At 43.1% G+C, this 20559-nt stretch overlaps 1 protein-coding gene across 6 annotated transcripts in view; it reads left to right on the forward strand.

The window, feature by feature from the left end:
• The window catches only part of ADA2 (adenosine deaminase 2), a 30393-nt gene extending 13045 nt beyond the window's left edge, over window positions 1-17348 (forward strand). For 4 of the 6 annotated variants that reach the window (XM_038387782.2, XM_043517712.1, XM_043517707.1 and 1 more), the window contains exons 5-11: window positions 6011-6221; window positions 10041-10168; window positions 11072-11162; window positions 12275-12383; window positions 13189-13346; window positions 14790-14992; window positions 15669-17348. In XM_038387782.2, coding sequence (XP_038243710.1) covers window positions 6011-6221; window positions 10041-10168; window positions 11072-11162; window positions 12275-12383; window positions 13189-13346; window positions 14790-14992; window positions 15669-15777 — 1009 coding nt within the window. In that variant the 3' untranslated portion in view covers window positions 15778-17348. Of the gene's footprint in view, window positions 1-4764; window positions 4901-6010; window positions 6222-10040; window positions 10169-11071; window positions 11163-12274; window positions 12384-13188; window positions 13347-14789; window positions 14993-15668 lie in introns of all 6 variants that reach the window. The other 2 variants (XM_043517723.1, XM_043517731.1) reach the window with 2 other exon arrangements.
• The last annotated feature ends 3211 nt before the right edge of the window (window positions 17349-20559 follow it).

A 20559-nucleotide genomic window follows, 5' to 3' on the forward strand; every position in this document is an offset into this window, starting at 1 on the left:
AGCTGGAGCCTGTGGCTGAGGAATTTCTAGGGCTCCCAGCCTTGCTTGTCAGTAGGCTGAGAAGCAGCAGTACCTCATGGGAGAAGCAGATGTTTGCCAGCAGCAAGTCCCGTCTCCATAAGCTTCTTCTAGAGGAAAGATTGTTCCCCTGCTGGCTTCCCACCCCTTCCAAGGGAGAGTGGGGAAAAGGGAGACCATGACACCAGCTTCCTTCTGCCTCTCCAGAAGAGGAAGAGAAATAATAGACAAGAGGGATTTTGCATCAAATCTCCTTTTGAAATATCTGAACAAAGACGGTTTCCCTGGATGTTTCAGGGTATTCTGAGGAACATCCCTCAAGCCCCCCCATTCTGTTTTATTTTACAGAATACAGACTCTCCCTCCTGGTCTAATCAAGAGAACCCATTTATAGGAATAAGGGTGGGAGAGCTTGAGGGAAGTGTCTCTGCAGAGGGCCCCACACCGCATGCTTGGCTGTGCTGGCTAGCGGCCTGCTTGAGACATGAACTTATTTCAGACACACTTCTTATCACCATTCAGTGTCTGTTTATCTTTTATTTTACAGTAATACCTAAAGGCCCCAACTGAGTTAAGGGACCCGTTGTGTTAGGTAATGTACAGACTCATAGCCCTGGTATACACTAGGAATTTACATTGGTATAGCTTCATCTCCAAGGGGTGGGAAAAATCCAGGCCCCTGAGAGATGTAGCCTTACTGACCTAACCCCCGGTGTAAACAGCACTAGGTCAACAGAAGAATTCTTCCATTGCCCTAGCTACCGTCTCTCAGGGAGGTGGATTACCTACGCTGATGGAGGTGGATTACCTACGCTGACAGGAGAACCTCTCCTGTCGGTGTAGGCAGTGTTTACACTGGAGCGCTGCAGCTGTAGTATTTTAAGTGTAGACAAGCCCATAATAAGAGACAGTCCCTGCCCCAAAGAAGCAATCTAAATACATAAGAGAATAGGGGTTGAGGGGATGGAAACAGGCACAGGGAGGTGAAGTGACTTGTGCAGTTCTCCCAGCAGCAGAGGCAGGAATAGAAGCCAGGTCTTCTGACACCCAGTACCCAGGTTTATCCACTGGACTGTGCTACCTCTCACTGCATTTAACGTGTCCATCACCACAAGATCATGTAATGCAATGTCCCCACATAAAGTCCAGGCACATGATCACAGCCACCATACTGAGGAGCTCCTCCTCCTATTTTGATCTCTTCCCTGGGTGCTAATCTGGGGGTTGGGGAGGGGTTCTGGCAAGGGAGGAGTTGGTCTCTTGCCAGGAATGAGCTCTAATCTGCTATGTCTCTCAGTTTCTGGAAACGCTCCCAGTCCCTTGAACATGTGCCCCACAAGTGACCTCCCTTCCTTCTGTTTGCCCCTGGGTATCGACAGGCTGAGGGAAAGAAGATGTTGGGGTGGATGGGAACTGATGGTTAGTTGGGTGCTTGCAAGTATGTGTCAAGGGCATATGGCATCTGGGGAAGGTACAGGCTCTCTTACGTACAGGATGGGGAGGATCAGCAAGTGTGAGGGGAAGGGTGAAAGTGTTTTCCAGGGGCTGTACCATCTTCCACTAGTTTTCACTGTGGAAGTGGAATGAAGGACTGGAAAGAGACAAACCAAACAATCCCTACAATCAAACTGTTTATTTTCAAGTTTAAAAGAGGTGTGGGGAAGATCGGTTACTACAACAGCCTTCCTTCCAAAAGATATAGTATGGTTATGAAGATATGACCACTTCCTAAAGGTAGGATGTCATTTGCTATGGGAGAAGAAAGGCAGTTGTCCCCACACCAACTTTTCATAGGTGTACATCCTATACACCTCTCCCTCCACCATTGCAGGATATGATATAGTCACATATAATGTTCTGTATGCTGACACACAACTTTGCCTCCCCTTCCAGACTATTTCTGAAATGATGCCCCTGCTTAAGAGTGATCTGCAAAGTAAAAGGGACCTGTCTTTATATTTTTTTGCTGCTTTATAAAGTAGAGAGGCCCTGGAACAGTGTGCGTTATTCCTCCCCTTCCCCCCCATTCTTTTTTCTGTTTGTTTTTCATATTAGAAATTCAGGTCTTGTCTGACCTGACCCTAGAGTACTCTGTGGGGGCTGGAGAGCTAGTGAAGTGGTGATATGCAAGAGACTGAATGCCGAGCAGCAGAACAGGGAAGAGATTCATGGTCAGGGAGTTTAAAAACATTTTAAAAAATCCTCCCCTATTTAATTCCAATGATTAACACTTTGGAAGGACTTTTTTATTAAATATTCAATACCTCTGACGCTGCATGAGTGCTCACAATAAACATGCTCGGAGACACTCAAGAAAGCAAAGTTGACATTGCTGATATTCATAAGGTGAAAGAGCTCCAATGCCAGAGCCTAGGATATCTAAAAAATCTGCTAAAGCTCCAGGATGTAGATTCCACTTCTTGAGCACAGTGGAACTTTCTGCCATAAGGGTAAAGTTTATCAGTGTAGGAGATGGAGCTTTCTTGGGTGCTGGTCTCAGGCAATGGAACAAATTTCCACGAGAATCAAGGACCATCACAAACCTCACCGCCTTCTGTTCCAGGTGCAGGCTGCACTTCTTCAGCCTACTTTCTTTAACAGAAACTCCAAGCAGAGTGAAGGAGTACTTGTGGCACCTTAGAGACTAACAAATTTATTTGTTACCAAACCAAAACTTCATTGCACTTGCAGTTCTCCCCTTAGAAAGAGGATGAGAGAGAAAATGAACCAGATGTGATAGATGTCAGTCATGTTGCTTAATACATCACTGGAAGGTGCTCAGATACTATGGTGATGAATGCAGCATAGGGACCCATATAGAATAGAAAACAAGCAAACAAACCTTTCAGGCCTTCATTCTATACTATAAAGAAGCAAAGTAGACTCCTGTAATTTTGCCCCCTTGTGCCTACCATTGCAATAGCATTGTTCTGTACATGGTCACACATGATCCAAGCAGGGTCTTTCTAGCTGAATCCAACCACTGACTTGGGCTTTTTTTCCCTAGAGAATCAGCAAACCCCAGATTTGTCTGCTTAGGTTATTCGTGGCAAAGAGTTTGATCCCTTAAAGGAGCAGCATGTTATCAAGGATGGATCGCTATATCCTCACAATTATACATATGATAATTAGTCTTAAGGGAAGGGGGATTTGTAAGAAATGTAGCAATTAATTTTTTTAGGAAGGGTGTTGGTGGCTTATTACTAGTTCTAACACAAGCACAGGCTACGTAGATAAAACAGGTTATATATAAAATAATCTATGTAAGGGGCCACTCTTTCTCCCCTATATACATGGGAAAAAGAGCACTACACATATTTATTGAAGAAGTCTTTGTGCCAGGAAAATCTATGGAAAAATTACTTTGATAAATAACTGCTTATTGGTCCTTATCTAGAAGTAAACTATGCATAGTCACATAAATAGACTCACATGGTCCTTTGACCCATCCTGAGGTTCTCCTTCAGTGTTTCTACACCTGATAGAGACAAACTCCAGGCTCACCCTCCAGGCAGGTGTTCTCAGCTGACCTTCTGCATTTTGAGAATAACTTACCTTGAGCCAGTATCTGGGGGAGTTTGCTTAAACTGGAATTCTGCATCAGTTTTCCTAGGGGCTTGCTATGCAGTCCAGGTTCTTCCCGCACAAAATCTTTCCACCCTCCCCCTCTGAGCAGGAGCACGCCCTCTCTACTTAAGGCCAGTCGCCAGCTGAACTCAGTCAGATAAGCTTGTGAAAAGATGCCTCTGGTGCTTGCATTCCTGGTTTCTAGGGTGATGCTCCACTGTCACCACTCAGTGCTCCCCAGAACATGGCTGACATGCGGAATGCCATTGCATGCAGTAATATGGAATATTCCATATATGCCTCCCTGGTTAAGGTGCAGTTCCTTTCCTTTTATTTTCCCATTTCCTGAACAGGATCTTGTGTTGCCTGATGTTGTGTATTAATGGAACAAAGGCCCTGTTGTCCAAGAGGACAGAACTAAAGTTGTTGTGGAAACCTTAACTCTGAATTTCCTGACTCTTGTGCATTTAAAATCTCATCCTTAAGGTGGCACGAATGTCACTTGTATATAATTTTGCTTTATAAAATAAAAACAACCCCCCATATGAATAAAAGTGAGAAAGAAGTGCAACCAGAACCACAAGAAGGGTGCTCCTTAAGTGACTAAAAAAGTAGCCAGTGCACAAGATGCCTGGTGAACAGATTCCACTTTATGGTCACCCCTTTGAGGTTTCCTGTTCCACCTTCTGACCAGGCCCAGCACTGCTTGTTTATGAGGTTAGACAAGATCACATCTTATAGCAATAGGACAGTAACTTTTAATTCTAGACACTAACGCCTCTTGGAACAAGATAATAAGAGCGTGAATCATATCTAACTCTTCTATATAACATAGCAGAGCACTATTGCTAGGCCACCAGGGAAGACATCACACATTAAATAGCATTAAAGAGCAGTCACAGTTATCAAAGAGAGGCAACAAGCCATGAGAGTATTCTCCGGTGATCTTCCATCCAAGTACTAGCCAGGCTCAGACCTGTTTAGCTTCTAATATTAAATAAAATCAGACCTACTCAGACTGATAAGACTGTCAGCTTTTAAGCATCCAGCTATTTCCCCTTGGTTGCAACTTACTGTAACTCCTACAGTTTTTCCATTCCCAAATGAACCTGTTCACCAGTTGTATTGCTATTTTGATCTTATACCTCCAGCTTGAACATTTGATACACTAATGTTCAGGTGGCAAGCTTGAAAAGTTAAGAGAGTTACTGCCATTGGAAAAGTGACCTCCCTGAGTCCAGGATTGGAGCTGTTTAGAGGATAAATATTACCACAGTGTAAATTAAAACAGAATTGCCTGCAGCAGCTGCTCATGGTAATCGCAAGATAATCAAGTTCTTTCTATTTCTACCAAACTCCCCTTGTTACTACTACTTGGTGTCCTCTATGCTTTGGTGAGGAAATGTATGTTCAGGCAAGTTCTGTAAAGTAAACAGAATACCATCCCAGTAAAAAACATGCAGGAACTGAGTCATGCCAGTTGGTTCCCAGGTGGTAAATCTGAAAAATCAAATCCATTGCTGAAGTTGGCAAATTATGAGTTTTGGATTGGTATAATGGAGTAGCCAGATTGGTTCAGTAGGACTAAGGGTGGTTTTTTTTTTTTGATAGATAACCATTTTATTCTGTAGATTCCTTAATGTCAGAAAGGCACTAAAGTGTGACTTTTTGAAAATAGGTTTCAGAGTAGCAGTCGTGTTAGTCTGTATTCGCAAAAAGAAAAGGAGTACTTGTGGCACCTTAGAGACTAACAAATTTATTAGAGCATAAGCTTTCGTGAGCTGTAGCTGTAGCTGTAGCTCACGAAAGCTTATGCTCTAATAAATTTGTTAGTCTCTAAGGTGTCACAAGTACTCCTTTTTTTTAAAAAAATAACTTGCTTAGTAAAGGTGTGATATTGAAACAATGCCGTCTCCTAGTGACTAGAGGGTGCTACCCTCTTGGAGGTGGTAAAGAGTCCCAATCGTAATTAAGGTGATGGGGATGGTTATAGTTGCAAGATTAGGTTGTTAACCCTATGTCAGCCACATTCTAATTTGGGAGGCAGAAGGCAATTACTTTAAAATAATCCCCTATGTAGTTTAAATTGGAAAGTATTTGTATTGTGATAATTCCTAGAGGCTCCAGTCAGGAAGTGGGTCTTCATTGGGTGAGACACTATTTTTCATGTTCCTTCCTTTCCCTTCCCCTCCAGTATGTGACCTAAAACACACCGGGTAGTGCTGCTGATGCAGAAAATCTCCCCCACTCCACCTCTGAGGTGGCTGTAGATGGTGGATCCCCATATGCATACAGCTTGGCCTTTGGTGGGAAGGCCCATATCTAAATAGAAGGGATTATATTGTTCTGTGGCTCCTGGCTACAGAGCTGCCAGCTCATCTTGTGTACACTCTGAAATCCAGCTGTCCTATTTCTCTTTCTGTAGTTTGCTGAAGAACATGACCCTGGTGACTGACAACCCTGAGTTGACATACCCAACACAGGCTTTCATTTGGAGAAGATTTGAAAATGTCTTTTTCACTGCTTCTGGCCTTATCTGTTATGCATCTGTGTTCAAGGCCTATTTCTATCAAGGGCTGTTGGAGCTCTATGAGGATAACATACAGTATGTCGAGATAAGAGCTCTACTGCCACCGGTACGCACTTTATGGCTTCTCTAATATTATTTTAAAACCTTGTTTCTCTAACTTTTCTCCAGCCCTGTCTTGTATTTAGATTCAGACCCTTGCACAGCTGACCATATGCGGGTGGAAAAATCTGCTTCTATTTGAAAGCTCTTTGCTGGGAACTCGGTATGACAGTCTCCTCAGGGAACCCAGAACCATAAACCACTGTGTCACCCTTTGGCTCAGTAAGTGAGAGCTTGGCTGCTGCTAAAGTGTGTGGTCAGCTCCCTGACACTCCAGTCTATTTGCCATGCCAGCAAACTCCTTGAGACTCGCCAGTCAAAACGTTGCCTTGCAGGAAACAACCAATGAACCCCAGTTCCTTAGTTCCCCCAGAGACATCTCTCTGCAGTGTCCAGTCTTTCTCCCTGGACACTCACCGAAGGTATTATGTTTGCTGCCTCCAAAGAAAGGGAGCACACACCAGCCTGGTAGATTAGCAGAAGACTCATGATTTACTTCAATACAACAGCACAAACACAGTCTATAGTAAAACTAAGAATAAGTTTAGTAACAAAGATCAGAGATTTAAGTAGCACCAAGCAGAAGAAAAGAGATGGAAAAGGGTTACAAACAAAACAAAAATAACATGCTTTCTAGTGCCTAAAACTTAATTCTAACAAGCTATATCTTTGCCTAAAACAGTTCCTCGCTTACAGCTAGCCACCAGCAGCTCCTGCCTCCCTCACCAAGAGGATCCACCATTCACAGGCTCAGAGTTTGCTGTTCCCTATGTCTCCTAAGTGATGGATCGCTAGAATGTCCCTTTTTGCTCCCTTTATAGCTCCAAAAGTCCATTGTCTTTGTCTTAAGAACCACAAAGACTTCCTGGGGCTGCAGACTCTGTCCCCCGGTGTGTTTACTAAGCTGTTTCCTGGGCTGCTTGTTAGCTTGATTGCTTTATTTATCTTATATGTAAATGTACTTTAATGTCTATGGCTTACAAAGCTTGGCCCAGACAGGTAAATCCACATTCCTTTGTCCTTTGTTTATCAAGGCTATCCTCAAAATATATTTTAGGAACATTTTTTCCAGCATAGATACATAGCTCTTTGTACACCACCCCTGCAAACATCACACAATGATCTGACTAGTGTATAACCAGCTTTCATAAAAGACCTTACTCAATGCACTTTTATAGTACAATGAATCAACTGATTGTATATACTATTAATCACTTACTCTTTGAGATTCAGACACCGTTCAGATCCTGGGGTGTCTGGATTGTGATTGTCACACTTGGTTGTTCAGGGGAATGAAATGGGTGATGCTCTGTGTATTCTACAGTTGGAGGGCGATGGAATTTGCTGTGGTATCCATCCCTTGCTGCAGAACTGTGCTCCAAAATCTGACCTGTTTGTTTTTTTGTTTCTAGTCTTCATAGCTGTGACGATAAGCTTAGGAACACAAACTGATGCAGTGTTCTCTCCAGAATATATAGATAGCCTGAAACAATAGCTCTGAAAGTTGTGAATGTCTCCTTTCTTTTCAGTTAACACTGGAACCTAAGGATAATGATGTTGATATTTAAACTATCAGTTTTTTTCACTGATTATCACCTATAACCAGTATAATTATCCCATAGTCCCAAATTGCCTTGGATGCCTTCCCAGGTGCCAAAAGCCCTGACTGCCCCCTGCTCAGCTGATAAAATCTTCAGCTTCACCATGACAACTTTGCAGTGCGGCCACATGATGTCAATTCTGTAATCTGCACCACATTGAAAACACGGGAATATTGTGAAACAAATACAATTTAATATCAAAATAAATAATAGATGCAACCATTCCTTGTCACATTTAATATAATAAAAACCTCCACTTAAAAAAAAAAAGTTAATGAAACTGCTGCGTAATTTCCAATTGGTCGCATCAGAAGGACAGAGAGTCCAGGGGCCTTGCAACAGAATGTAGGCACAGCTTGCCCCTGAATACATAGAGCCTTGTGAACGGGCTAACCTTTTTTAGCATGTAGGTTTCTAGTCTCACTCCAGACTACATTGGCATTGACTATAAATCATTACTATCTAATGGACTACATGAAATGGGTGGTGGTCTCAGTTCAGCTCGAACAGTAGGTGTCTGTATCAAACACACCATGACTGCAATTGGTTTTAAGTAATGCCCTCATTGGCATCTGTTTTAGTAGTGAGGCAGGTGATGTTGTGAATACAGAGACTGAGCCACCTTCTCACTTGTCGAAGTGTTCCCAGCTCAGCCACAGCATCCCCAGAGTGAACATTCTGGCACTTTCTGCCAGCACATTTGAATGGGGGGAAAAATGACACAGATTTGTGTGTCTTGCTTTGTGGAGGATGGTGATTGGCCAATTTTGCTTGATTTACCGGTCCCAAATGTCTGTTGTTGTGGCAGCTGGGAAGAGAAAACAGTTGCAATGTCAAAATGCTTTTGTCGTTTAGCAGTGTCAACACTGAAATGGACCTAGTGAGCCAAGGTAGACTAGCCAAAGATGTCTGGGATGCTAAAAGCCTTCATTTACCAGACAGCCAATGAGCCCAGATGGAAAATGTGTACTTGGGAGGAGAATGGAGGAAAGATCTTTACTGGAAAGAGGCCAGCGTTTGTAGCATAGCTTTCTGGCCTATCTCTACCTATCATTCCCAACTAAACTCTACAATAAAGGTGGAAAGGCGCAGGCTGACACCTCTGCTGCTAGAGACTCATTTGTAGGACTTGGGCAACAGTGTTTGTAAAGCCAGGCATAGAAAATCTTGGATTCCCTGTGGTCATGGAAAATGTCCTTTTGATAATCTGCAAAATCCCACTTGGCTTCTTGTGTCTGTGAAAGTGGTGATTACAATGCAAGAGGGTCCCAGAGCGGTTAGGAGCAGATGGGAGAGAATGAGATGAATATAAGGGAGAGAGGGCAGTGGAATGAAGAGAGAGGTGACTAGAGCCAAATTAGGGATGGAGGGGAAGAAGGGCAGAGAGATGGAAGGAAAGGGAAGGAAAGGACAAGGTGAGAGTGGGTGATGGAGCTGGTGATCAAGTCCACCTGTGATAAACTTTGGACAGTACCCCAGCTGCTTATTATTATTATGGTACTGTCTACGGGCCCAACCAAAACTGGGGTCCCATTGTGCAAGGCGCTGTACGTAGTCCCTGTGCTGAAGAGCTCGCAAACTAAATAGATGAGACAAATGAAGCAGTATTCTCCCCATTTTACAGATAGGGAGCAGGAGATACAGAGAGATTAACTGACTTGCCCATGGTCACTGAGGAAATCTTTGGCAGAGATGAGAATTGAACCCAATATCCTGAATTCCAGTCTAGTACCTTAACTGTAAAACCAACCCTTTCTTTATTCTTGCCATGCTCCTGCCATCGTTGACGGACATGGTATTTGTAAGCACCCAAACATGCAGATGCAGTGCCTCAGTAATTGAGGTGCTCTGTAGCAAGCTCTCATGTTCTTCCCGAGACTCCCTGAACTCCAGGGCACTTGGTTACCATGTATGTGTGTTAAGAAGTCAGGTTATTGTATGATATATTATGAAAGCAAAGTGTTCTCCGGTGCTTGCTGGTTAATAAGGCATCAAGAAAAGGTATCCCGAACAATTTAACTATTGATTCTTTTTTTTCTTCCTGGCACTGGACACAGTTTGGATTTCTGGCCTTATACACCTGCCATTTTTAATTCGAGCCACAGACTACTTCAGAATTGTTCCATCTTTCCTTCAAAGTTTAGCAGTGTCACTTCTTTCTCCTCACTACTCACAGACCATCCTCTGCTCTTTTTTTTTTTTGCATGTGCTTATTCTTTCCACAGGTGTATGAACTGGATGGGACCCAATACAATGAATCCTGGTCTGTGGCAACGTATCAGGAGGTGACAAGGCAGTTTGTTAAGGATCACCCTGATTTTATTGGAGCAAAAATTATATTTACAACACACAGGTAGAGGCTGCTTGCATGGGGCAAGTGTGGAAGTGTTCTATGTGTAAATGGTCATGTTGTCGTGCAGACAGGATAAATTGAGTGGCACAAGTGGTTACAACAGAGAGACTCTGGAAGTGATCCAGATTGCATTGCTTCCAGTGTAGTGAGGCCTAGAGCATTAACTCCTGAAGTGCTTTCCAGCATATAAACATCTGCAGGTGGAAATGACTGAGGGTGAATGTGTGCAGTTGTTCACAGAAGCGAGAATGTGTACATGTAAGATGATTGGGGTTTGTTAGCAATGATGGTGTGTATGGAAAAGTGATTATTCTTGAGCTGAAAGGAGCGGCAATGAGTGAGCAGGATGCTGTGTTTCTGTGTGTGTGCACATGAGAAGTGAGTGTGTTTTCTCAAAGCCTTATGTGTTCTCTCCCTGAATCTTGATGCATCATCTATTTCTGTGGAAGCAGGAGCAACAGCAGAACAGCTGGGGGGTTGGTACTGTATATTTCAAAGCTCCTTCAGGGACCCTGCAAATGCTGCCTTCCCAGAAACCTTTATACACATTTGAATCCAATAGACTCCTATGGTCTGTAGTGAGTTAATTTTAAAACACAATTAAAATGCAAAAACTCCTGCAAAATAATACACAGAGCATGTTTAAAATATTACCTATACAGTTGTTCTGGTTCTGCCCCGTCATTGGCTTATTGATACAGAGGAGATTGGCCAGTTAGTCCCAGACAGTGTGCATGATGCTGGTTAACTCCAGTCATTTGGGCTTTTCTTAGGCATTTATGCGTTTTTTTTTTTTTATATTGGATATTCCCTTAAGGCTCCTGGTCATAATACAGACAGAACCTGAGAAACTGGTTTCATGGAAATGAGCATCAGCACCTTTCTCTGTCTCTTGGTTTTCAGAAAGCAGAATGTTACCAAGATTAAAAAAGCCATCTATAAGGCCATGGACCTCCGAGCCACGTTTCCGGACACTCTGGCAGGATTTGACCTGGTATCTTTGTATTATTTCTTACTTAGTTTTGTATTTAATATTACAAGGGCTGAGTTGTGATTATTGGTACAAAGAGATTTCAGAGGGGAAAAACAGCAAAGCAAGCTGTTGAAATGCTGCCCCACTGTCTTTCGTCCTGCAGGATCCCAAATAACTTTGTTTGCATAGGCATCAGCCACTCCAGTGCAGCCACCTCTGGGGAGAAGTAGCTGTAAAATGCCTCACAGCCATACTTTATAACTGCATTTGGGAAATGAAATGAAAAATAATTTATTTAATTTAAACTGCAGCTGAAATTGAGGTGGGCAGGAGATAATTTGTGGAGTTGGAATTTGGCCAGGAAACTGCCAAATCTTGTAGAAAATGCAGTGGGATTTTCAGTGACCACAAGTGATTCTGATCTTTATTCTAATCAGGACTTCAGCACAGTGTCTCCTGACACTGCAGGTATGTTTCTAAGTCTTTACTCAGAGGAAAGAATGCCACCTACTTAGTCATGAGCAGCTGTTTCTACAACGCAAGACTTATGCTGGTCATTACAATTCAGGACTGAGACAGAGGAAGAGTGCCTAATGAAACTATCACAGGAAAATGGGATATAAGTTATCTTTCTTCTTGACACCAAACCCAGCGTCTAAAACCTGACTGTCCGTCAAGGGGAAAAGCAAGGGAGCAGCAACCAGTATCCCAGACTTTCTGCAAAGTCATTCTCAGGCTGCTTTTGTGTTAGTTGCTATTTCAAGAATAAGAGCTTTGGTGGGGATTGGGAATGTATATGTGGGCGTGAGTGCGGAAATGTAGGGAATTCTGTTATTGGTGGAGATGCAATGGCAGCGACATGCACTAGCATCCTTACCAGCTGCACTATTCTCTTCTTTAAAACATGTGCATGACTTATCTTTTACAGAGAGGGCCTGTACCTGGCTGTTGCAAACCAAGGTAACTCTGTGGAAGTCAATGGAACTATGCTAGTTTTCACCCCTGGAGGAGCTGTTTAACAAAAAATAGGAATACAGTACTGGAATTTCAGATGGCAACGTAGGGCAGTTTCAAGCCAAAAGACTAATGATCACCAGGAGCATGTTCAGAAACATCTTTATTCTTCTCCCCAGGTTGGGTTTGAGGATGAAGGACACTCTCTGTGGAACTTGAAGGATGCCCTGACCATTCCATACTCCCTAGGAGTCACTTTGCCTTACTTTTTCCATGCTGGTGAGACTGGTAAGCATAAGAACACAGGCCATGTGGGGGAGTGGATACTTGGATACTGAGGAGGAGAGCTGGTGGTTGTATCATGGGAAGTGGTTTGGTATAGTCTGTTTCCCATCATTCTTCTACGTCAGCAGAAGATCAGCTCACTGCCATAGCATACTGGATGGTTCCTCCCATTTTCAGGTTTCACATCCGCTGCCTGCTTCTTACTCTCTCCCATTGTCTTCATGTCCCTCACCATCACCACCATCTCTGTGTCTGATACTCATTGTCACCTTCACCTGTCTTCTGCATTGAACACTCTCATTTCCTCATCTTGGGCTGCTCCTGGGCCTGTTCTTCTGGAGTCAGGCAGCAGGAGGCGTCACTGGTGTGGCATAGCTATCCTCTTACCAGAGCAGTGTGTTCAGTTGTCTCCTCTCCCACACTCACCAGCACCAGAGAGGGAATTTTTGAGGCCATCACCAGCCAGAGTCATGTTTTTAAGCCCATTTGCTAATGAATGTCATTGAGTCAGCTACATATCTTAGCTTAAATATGTTTGTTCAAATAATTAAATATACCCTTTGTCCTTTATTGCTGAAATAACATGTTTACATGCAACATATTATTCACCCACCAGATGATGTGCGGTGCTGTAGAGAGTTCTAAGCTGGGTGTAGTCCCTGGTAGACAAAGGAGACAAACCATGAGGAAGCCTGTTAGTTTGTATTTGAGTCATTTATTTAAAAAATAAAATAAATTAATTACCTGTTTGAGAAGATCTGTTTCCATATAACATAGCAGTGATTTGGATCCATCTTTCTCTCCTCAGACTGGCAGGGCACCTCTGTAGACAACAATGTGCTCGATGCTTTGCTGTTCAATACCAGTCGGATTGGCCATGGATTCGCTCTCATTAAACATTTAGTAGCCAAGAATTTGTCCCTTAAGATGGATGTTCCTATAGAACTCTGCCCAATCTCCAACCAGGTAGGACCTACCTGAGTGACCTTAGGTCTCAAGTCAGGAGCTGGGACCAGAAATTTAGAATTTGATAAATGACCTGCAGCAGGGTGTTGCTCAACATATATTAGCCTTTGTGTAGATACCGGTTAAGAGTTGGGGGCAGGATGTATCTGTGTTATCCTTTACCACTCTCCAGGTGCTCTTTGTCCTGCTCCATGACTGCCTCTTATGTCTCATTGGCCATAGAAGCTCATTCTGAGAGGGAGATATATTATGTAGAGGATATTTGCATTTTTGGAAGATGGGTGAGAAACAGATGCATTTTTCTATGTGGGAGGTTCTAAAGAACGTATTGTGGGGAGGAGACAGAGGACTATTCTGGAGACTGAGTCCCTGTCCTTTAACTCAACCATTATGGAGACATTCTTTGCTTGGTTTAATTGCCACACTTACTGGAAATTATATATGGTTTCTTCTTTCTCTTTCACCTATTCCCTTGTTATGGTCTCTTTTGCTGGTTTTTTTTTTCCCCCTTCAGAGCATAACATTAGGAATATGTATACAAACTATTATAATGATTATTTACTTGTATCGTGGTAGCACCTAAAGGCCTGTAACAAGAAGCTGGTCCTTTGGGTATATGTGCAGTCCAGGATGCCTGTTATAGGGAGGTAGCTCCTTTAATACAAGAGTTTTGGGACTTTTAGTTATTAGATGATGCACATGTCTAAGGGATCATGTGATCTGGGATCATGTGTCTGTCTATGAGAATATATAAAGCAAAACTCTTGGTTCACTTTGAAGCCTTCTCTAGATTAGGATTTGTAAGGTGTTAACAAAAACATTGACAGTCTAGTGTAGACAAATCAATGCACGTTTAACACGTGTCAAACAGAGTTAAAGCCTTGACCAGTTTAACACATGTTAAAGGCACACTGCTTTGTTTAGGCTGTTAACATGTGTTAGCTAATACCTTACAAATTCTACTCTACAGAAGGCTAGGGAGACTGGGGTGAGGAGAAGACAGCTCTCCATTGTGGAGGCTGGAGGCCTGAGACTAGAGACAAGGAGGGGCTTAGCCTGAAGAGGCCTAAAACAAGTGACTGTGAAGCCTCGGGGGAAGGGCCAGAAAGGAGTTGGAAAGCCTGGGTTAACAAGGGTGCAGGGTGAGTTCTTTCTGTGTAGGGAAGATATTTTTTGTTTCATAGTATTAATTAAGCAGACCCCACATCCGTTGCGTGGCGTGCAGGTACCCCAGAGGCGCAGTAGTAGGGAAAACTAAGATAGGAGGGTCTGGGGAAGGAAACCCTGTTACAGGCTCCAGTCCCAGTGTGCTAGCTGCTGTAGAAATATATGATAGAAAGACAATCTCTGCCCCAAAGAGCTTCCAAAGTATAAATATATACTGCAAATATCTGTAAGAATAACCCATCCTTGCTTCTTCCTCTTCCTCCCCCTCATCCCAAGGTCCTGCTGTTAGTATCGGATTTGAGGAACCATCCTGCTGCTGAGCTGATGGCAGAGGGACACCCCATGGTGGTTAGTCCAGACGATCCATCTGTCTTTGGATCAAAGGGTGTGTCGTATGACTTCTATGAGGTGTTCATGGGCATCGGCGGGATGCACGCTGACCTGAGAACTTTAAAACAACTGGCACTAAACTCTCTAAAGTAAGCACACACTCTCGCACTAGGAGTGACACTTGGGGAGATATCTGCCTGCTCTGCAGATAGCCACCTTATTCTGTTTTCAACCCCAGAGTCTCCTCTGTCACTTGGGCTGGGACTCTGCTGACCCGAAGTCCTCCCCATGTCTCTCATAGTGCAGGATTTGAGGGGCTTGTGCTATCCCAGAGTCAATACAGCATCTCTTGGTGTGTGTCTCTTTCCTCCCCTCCCAACCTCCATCCAGTGCCAATTTACCTATGGAGCCTGGCCGCGGGCAGGAGAGAGAGAGAGGTGATTTTTTTCAAATCACTTTTCATTTGTTTGAATTTTACTTAGTTGTATGTTTTGCAGAGACCCATTATGCATCCTCCGATGGCTTGGCCAATGTGCCCCACGCATTCTGGCCTGCACCTGAAGCTTTGTCTATTTTCCCAAAGCTGATGCCCAGGGCCTATATCAATCTTAGGCATCCGACAAGGGTTTGGAGGACAAATCTGTTATTTCCCGCCATTAGGAACAGGTGACAGAGACAACATTTTTAATCTTTATCTGACGCAACACAAAGGGTTAATCTTTCCCAGCTTCCTGCCTTTTCATTTTGGACTCGGATCCTGAAATAGTTTCCCCTCCCCAGCCACCCCAGTCCGATGTCTGATCCTTGCTCTCTTTCATCCCACAGATACAGCTCCTTGCTGCCAGAGGAGAAAGCCCAGGCCAAACGGGTCTGGCAGAAAAAATGGGACCAGTTTATAGCTGACCTCTCCAACGCTTTTCCAAGGGAGCTGTAGTGGGGAGGAGGCTCCTCTCTGAGAGACTGTCTGTACGGTGGAAGGAACCGGGACGACTGCTAATACAGAGAGAATTCTTTTTCTATGTCACTTGAACAAACAGCGCTCAAGCTAAGGCTTGGAGCCAGGTGATTTTGGCCAATTATAGTTAATAGCAATCGCCCATACCTCTATACATTAAAGTCTTTGAGAGCAGGTGAAGCAGAGCAGTGAGCCTTTAAAATAGAAGCAAAAAGTGCTACAAATGACCAAAGTAACTAAAGTCAAAATACCATTAAAATCCTGACGTGCTTACTCACTTTTTAACTATTGTGAATGGGAGTTTTCCCCGAACAAGGACTTAATGATTTTGCCTCACATCATTATAAAATAAATATCTTCTCAGGAAACAGCTAGTGCAAACATCCCACCATCTGAGCCCATTGACTTTCAGGAGGGCAAGGATTGAAAGCGATTCTTATCTGAGATCAGTGACTGGTTATGTTTGACCCTGGGCCCGGTGCCAAAATAGTACTGCTAGACTGAGGAACCAGGTCTAAGCTTCTGACATCTCAAGATGTAAGGGCTAGAAACAAGCTGATGGACCTGTACAAATGCTTTTAAGACTTATATACTTTGTAAAGCAGTGATCAGCAAAGAATGCAAGCACTGATTGCTGAAAGAATATGCACTTCACTCTGGAACCTACCATTGTAGGGATTCCAATACACTTTTCAACTGGAAAAGAACCCCTGATTTCAAGAGGTATCTCTCAGATCCATATTAAATAAAGCACCGATCCTGCACTGGAATCTACTAGTGCAGGCCTCTGCACCCATGTGAAATCCTCTTGATTTCAATGGGATTCAACATGTACTGGCAGATCCCACTGCAGGATCTGGGCCCGGTCCCTGAGTCCATAGCAATCAGATCTCCGATGTATCAAAGAATTAGTCCCTTGATGTGGCTTCAATACAGTGCCAGTGTCATTCCCAGTTACTAGCTCTGCAGAAGAAAGACAAAGCAGCAACAGCATAATTTAAATAGTAACTAGATAGAGTCCTTTGAAATAACTGTGACAAAAACTGCAGACAGCATTTCAGATGGCAACGTAGGGCAGTTTCAAGCCAAAAGACTAATGATCACCACGAGCATGTTCAGAAACATCTTTATTCTTCTCCCCAGATTGGGTTTGAGGATGAAGGACACTCTCTGTGTAATTGTCTCTCTGTTCTTCTGGGGAGAGACGGACAGGGTAGCAGTTATGCTGTAAGAAGCTTGGGCCAGGTATGAAAAATCATCAGTATCATACCTAGAAACTACTCATTTAAAACCCCAGATTTGTAAGTAGATCAGAAAATGTCTAAGAAGATGCGATTAGATTTATCCCTTTTATTTCATTATGGCTTGTGGGTTCCTCTGTGCTAACCCCAGATGCTTTTGTTTAGCTTGTAACCTTTAAGCTGGACCTCAAGAAAGCTATTCTTGGTGCTTAATCCTTGTAGTTGCTCTTTTAAAATCTAGCAATAGCTTGAGTTCCCACATGTATTTTCTTTTTTTTTATTAATAAAGTTTACCTTTTTTAAGAACAGAATTGGATTTTTGTGTTTTTAAGAAGTTTGTGCACATGTTGTTTAATTAGCTGTTGGCAATGTGTGATTTCCCTTTTTTTCTTTCTTTCTCAGTTCTTCCCCGGGGGTGGGGGGAAAGGGAGGAAAGGGAGGAGTGAAAAGGCTTGAGGGTACCACGCACGAAGGAATTCCCAAGTGCGCCTTCCTGGGCTCTGAGGGGTTTTGCACTTGGGTGGTGGCACCATCTACCAATCCAAGGTCAGAGAAAAGCTGTAACCTTGGAAGTTTAATACAAGCCTGGAGTGGCCAGTATTTTTAGAATCCTTGCGGGCCCCCACCTTCTGCACTCCAAGTGTCAAAGTGGGGAATTAGCCTTGACATGGGGTGAAGATGATAATATTTATATATAACTGTGAAAAGAGCAATGAGGTGTTTAACAGGCTCACCAGTATCCCCTCCATTTCCACCTTGGCAAAAAGCCTTTAGTAACAGCAATGGTGGCACACACACTCCATGCTTATCTTCTCCTGCAGGCTTGAATCTTTGATGGCTTTTTGGCCAGCAACATTGCTCTAGCCATCACCTGCAAGCATTCTCTGCAATGTCTGCTCTACTGTTGCAGCTCTGGCAATCAATGTGCTCCTACCTTCCTATGAAGGATCCAGTCAAATGTCTGGCATGAATCATGATGTAAGTGTTCAGGGACTCTTACTTCTTGACAGTCAGTGTGGTGCAAGGCTCTCAGTGCCTGGAACTTTTCAGTGGATTGTACTCGTCATAACTATAGGAAGGTTTATACTGTGCAGAACTGATGGGATTTGAAATTATCCAGATGGTTAACTCAAATAAATGGAGTGTTGCCTTAAATGGCTCATCTTTGGACCAGTGACCAGTCCAGTGATTGCCCTGCCAACTGAGGTATCCCAGTTTGGGTTAGGTCTGGTTGTAGACACTTCCCCATCACCATCCCAATCAGATTTTGTTTTTAACGTAGTAAGTCTGAATTGAATGAAGGGCCCTAACTTCTCTGCATGTGAATTTCCACTATGTTCCTCCTTGCATCTCTCTTTGAACAGGAGCTGTACTCCATGTCAAGATCAGGTCTTCCAGAGACCTTTATAGCATAAATTTCACCTCAAGAAGGTCCTACAGCCAGTTCTCTTGAGTGACAGAGGGAAGGGGGAATGGCCTGGACTGACTCCCTGCTGGGGCACAGTCCTCTCCTTTAGTTTGCCTTATATTAGAGATAGGCCACAAAGTCTGGCTCTGGATCCAAACCTCCCCAACTTCAGGTGTGTTAATATCCAGGGATTTGGATTGACTCCTTATAAAGAAAGGGTCAGGCATATTCAGGTTAGGGTTCAAATGTCCTCAGAGTTTGGCAGCAGTTTGGATATGGGGTTTGCTTTAGAGTGACCCATCATTTATTATTTGTTATGGTGCCTAAAGAATCCTGACACACACACCCCATTATACTCAGGGATCTACAGACGTATAATAAACTTAATGAGTTTTTAAATCTGTTATCATGGGTCTGTTTTTGTCCCTCACTCTTTAAAAAAAATCTTTTGACTTCAGACTTAATCCTGAGAGGTAGAATAGGAGTTGAAGGTGCATGGTGCTTTTCAGAATCATGCCCCTAAATCTCAATTTTGTTCAACGTGTGTGCCAAATCTCAGTACAGAGCTTGTCTCATGGACACCTCCTGTCCCATTCACAATTGCTGGGACCATCTCACCTCCCACATGTGATCATGTAAGATTCCTGTGACAGCTACAGCAATTGTCTAAGTGGGAAAAAAAAAGGAATCATAGAATAACAATAATAATATTTAGCTCTTTTATACAGAGCTTCTTGTCAGTAGATCTCACAGCTCTTTACAAAGGAGTAAATGTTCCATCATTATATCTCTTACTCTGTATACATCAGTATTTTAATTATTATTATTAGCAGTATTTTTAGCTTCTTTTAACACAATTTAGCAGCTGGAATCAAAGTAAAGAGCAGGCAGGCACCATGTGACCAGCTCAGCAAGTTTGAGGACCTCTGCCCTAAGCAATAATGATCAATGGGGACAGCATTTCCTGTCAGCGAATGAACAGCTGGAAGAACTGAGGGGCTGAGATGAATCCTCAGGAGGCGTTCAGATATTGTAGAATAGAAAACCCATGGGGCCTTAATCTGCCACTTGCTTCAAATGCGTTTTATTATGACTTCAGCAGGCCCTACACTTATTACCTTTCCCCATCACTGTCTCAATATTTTGTTATATTTCCCCTTTGCTTTTATTTGTTTGAATGGTACGTGGGTAGCTCTTCTTATAAATGTATTGTATTGTGATCATATTTGTATGGCGTTGCACAGTGGCCTTAGTGCCTTGGCTACGAGGTACCTTAATAAATTAAATGTTTATGTCCTGATCACTAATAGCCAGGAAATGCCTGACACATTTGTGGTTGTTAGGCAGGCCATTCGTCTGGTTTTAACAAGCTGGACAGTCCTGGTTTTGTCTGGTTTGTCCCGTCCAATGTTGATGTAAAATCAGACATGGTTTTGTCCTGCAGCATGCACGGAGGAGGCCATTTTGCAGAGTACCCTGCTCCACCTCTGCCAGTAGGATTTCACATGCATGCTTTGTGTGAGGTCACGCTGGCAGTGGTGGGGTCATGCAGATTGGGACAGGGACAATGATGGTCCACGTCCTGTATTCTGGGCATGCATCATAGGGTGATCATCTTTGCAGGATGGAAATAGGAGAAAACCACAAGGGAAAAATACTTTATTTTAAGGGACGTTTTTGTGAAACACCATTTCCCTTAGCATATCATGCATTTTCTCTCAAGTGTGCATTTCTACTGTCCTCAAGTTTACAATGCAATTAAGTACTATTTTAAACATTAAATTGAAGTTTATCAGTTTTAATATGTTTCAATACATCTTAAAATAAGGGACAGGTGATCACCCTAAGGGACAAATCAATGAAATAAGGGATGGTCCCTTAAAATAAGGTATACATGGTCACCTTAACATTGATGTCACAAATCATGCAAATATAAACATTAAGGAAAATAAAATAGCTGCTTTTTAAATGGTTGAAACTAGAGTTGAGCCCTTAAATTTAAACTTCCTGTCAGCTACAATCTCAGCAATGGTACTGAGTAAATTCTAGCTCCAAGTTTTTGTGACTGGCCTTTAGAGCACAGCCCCACCTCTAACCATCACACCTGAACTC

This window comes from Dermochelys coriacea, chromosome 1, assembly GCF_009764565.3.
Source record: "Dermochelys coriacea isolate rDerCor1 chromosome 1, rDerCor1.pri.v4, whole genome shotgun sequence".
NCBI classification, from domain to species: Eukaryota; Metazoa; Chordata; order Testudines; family Dermochelyidae; genus Dermochelys; species Dermochelys coriacea.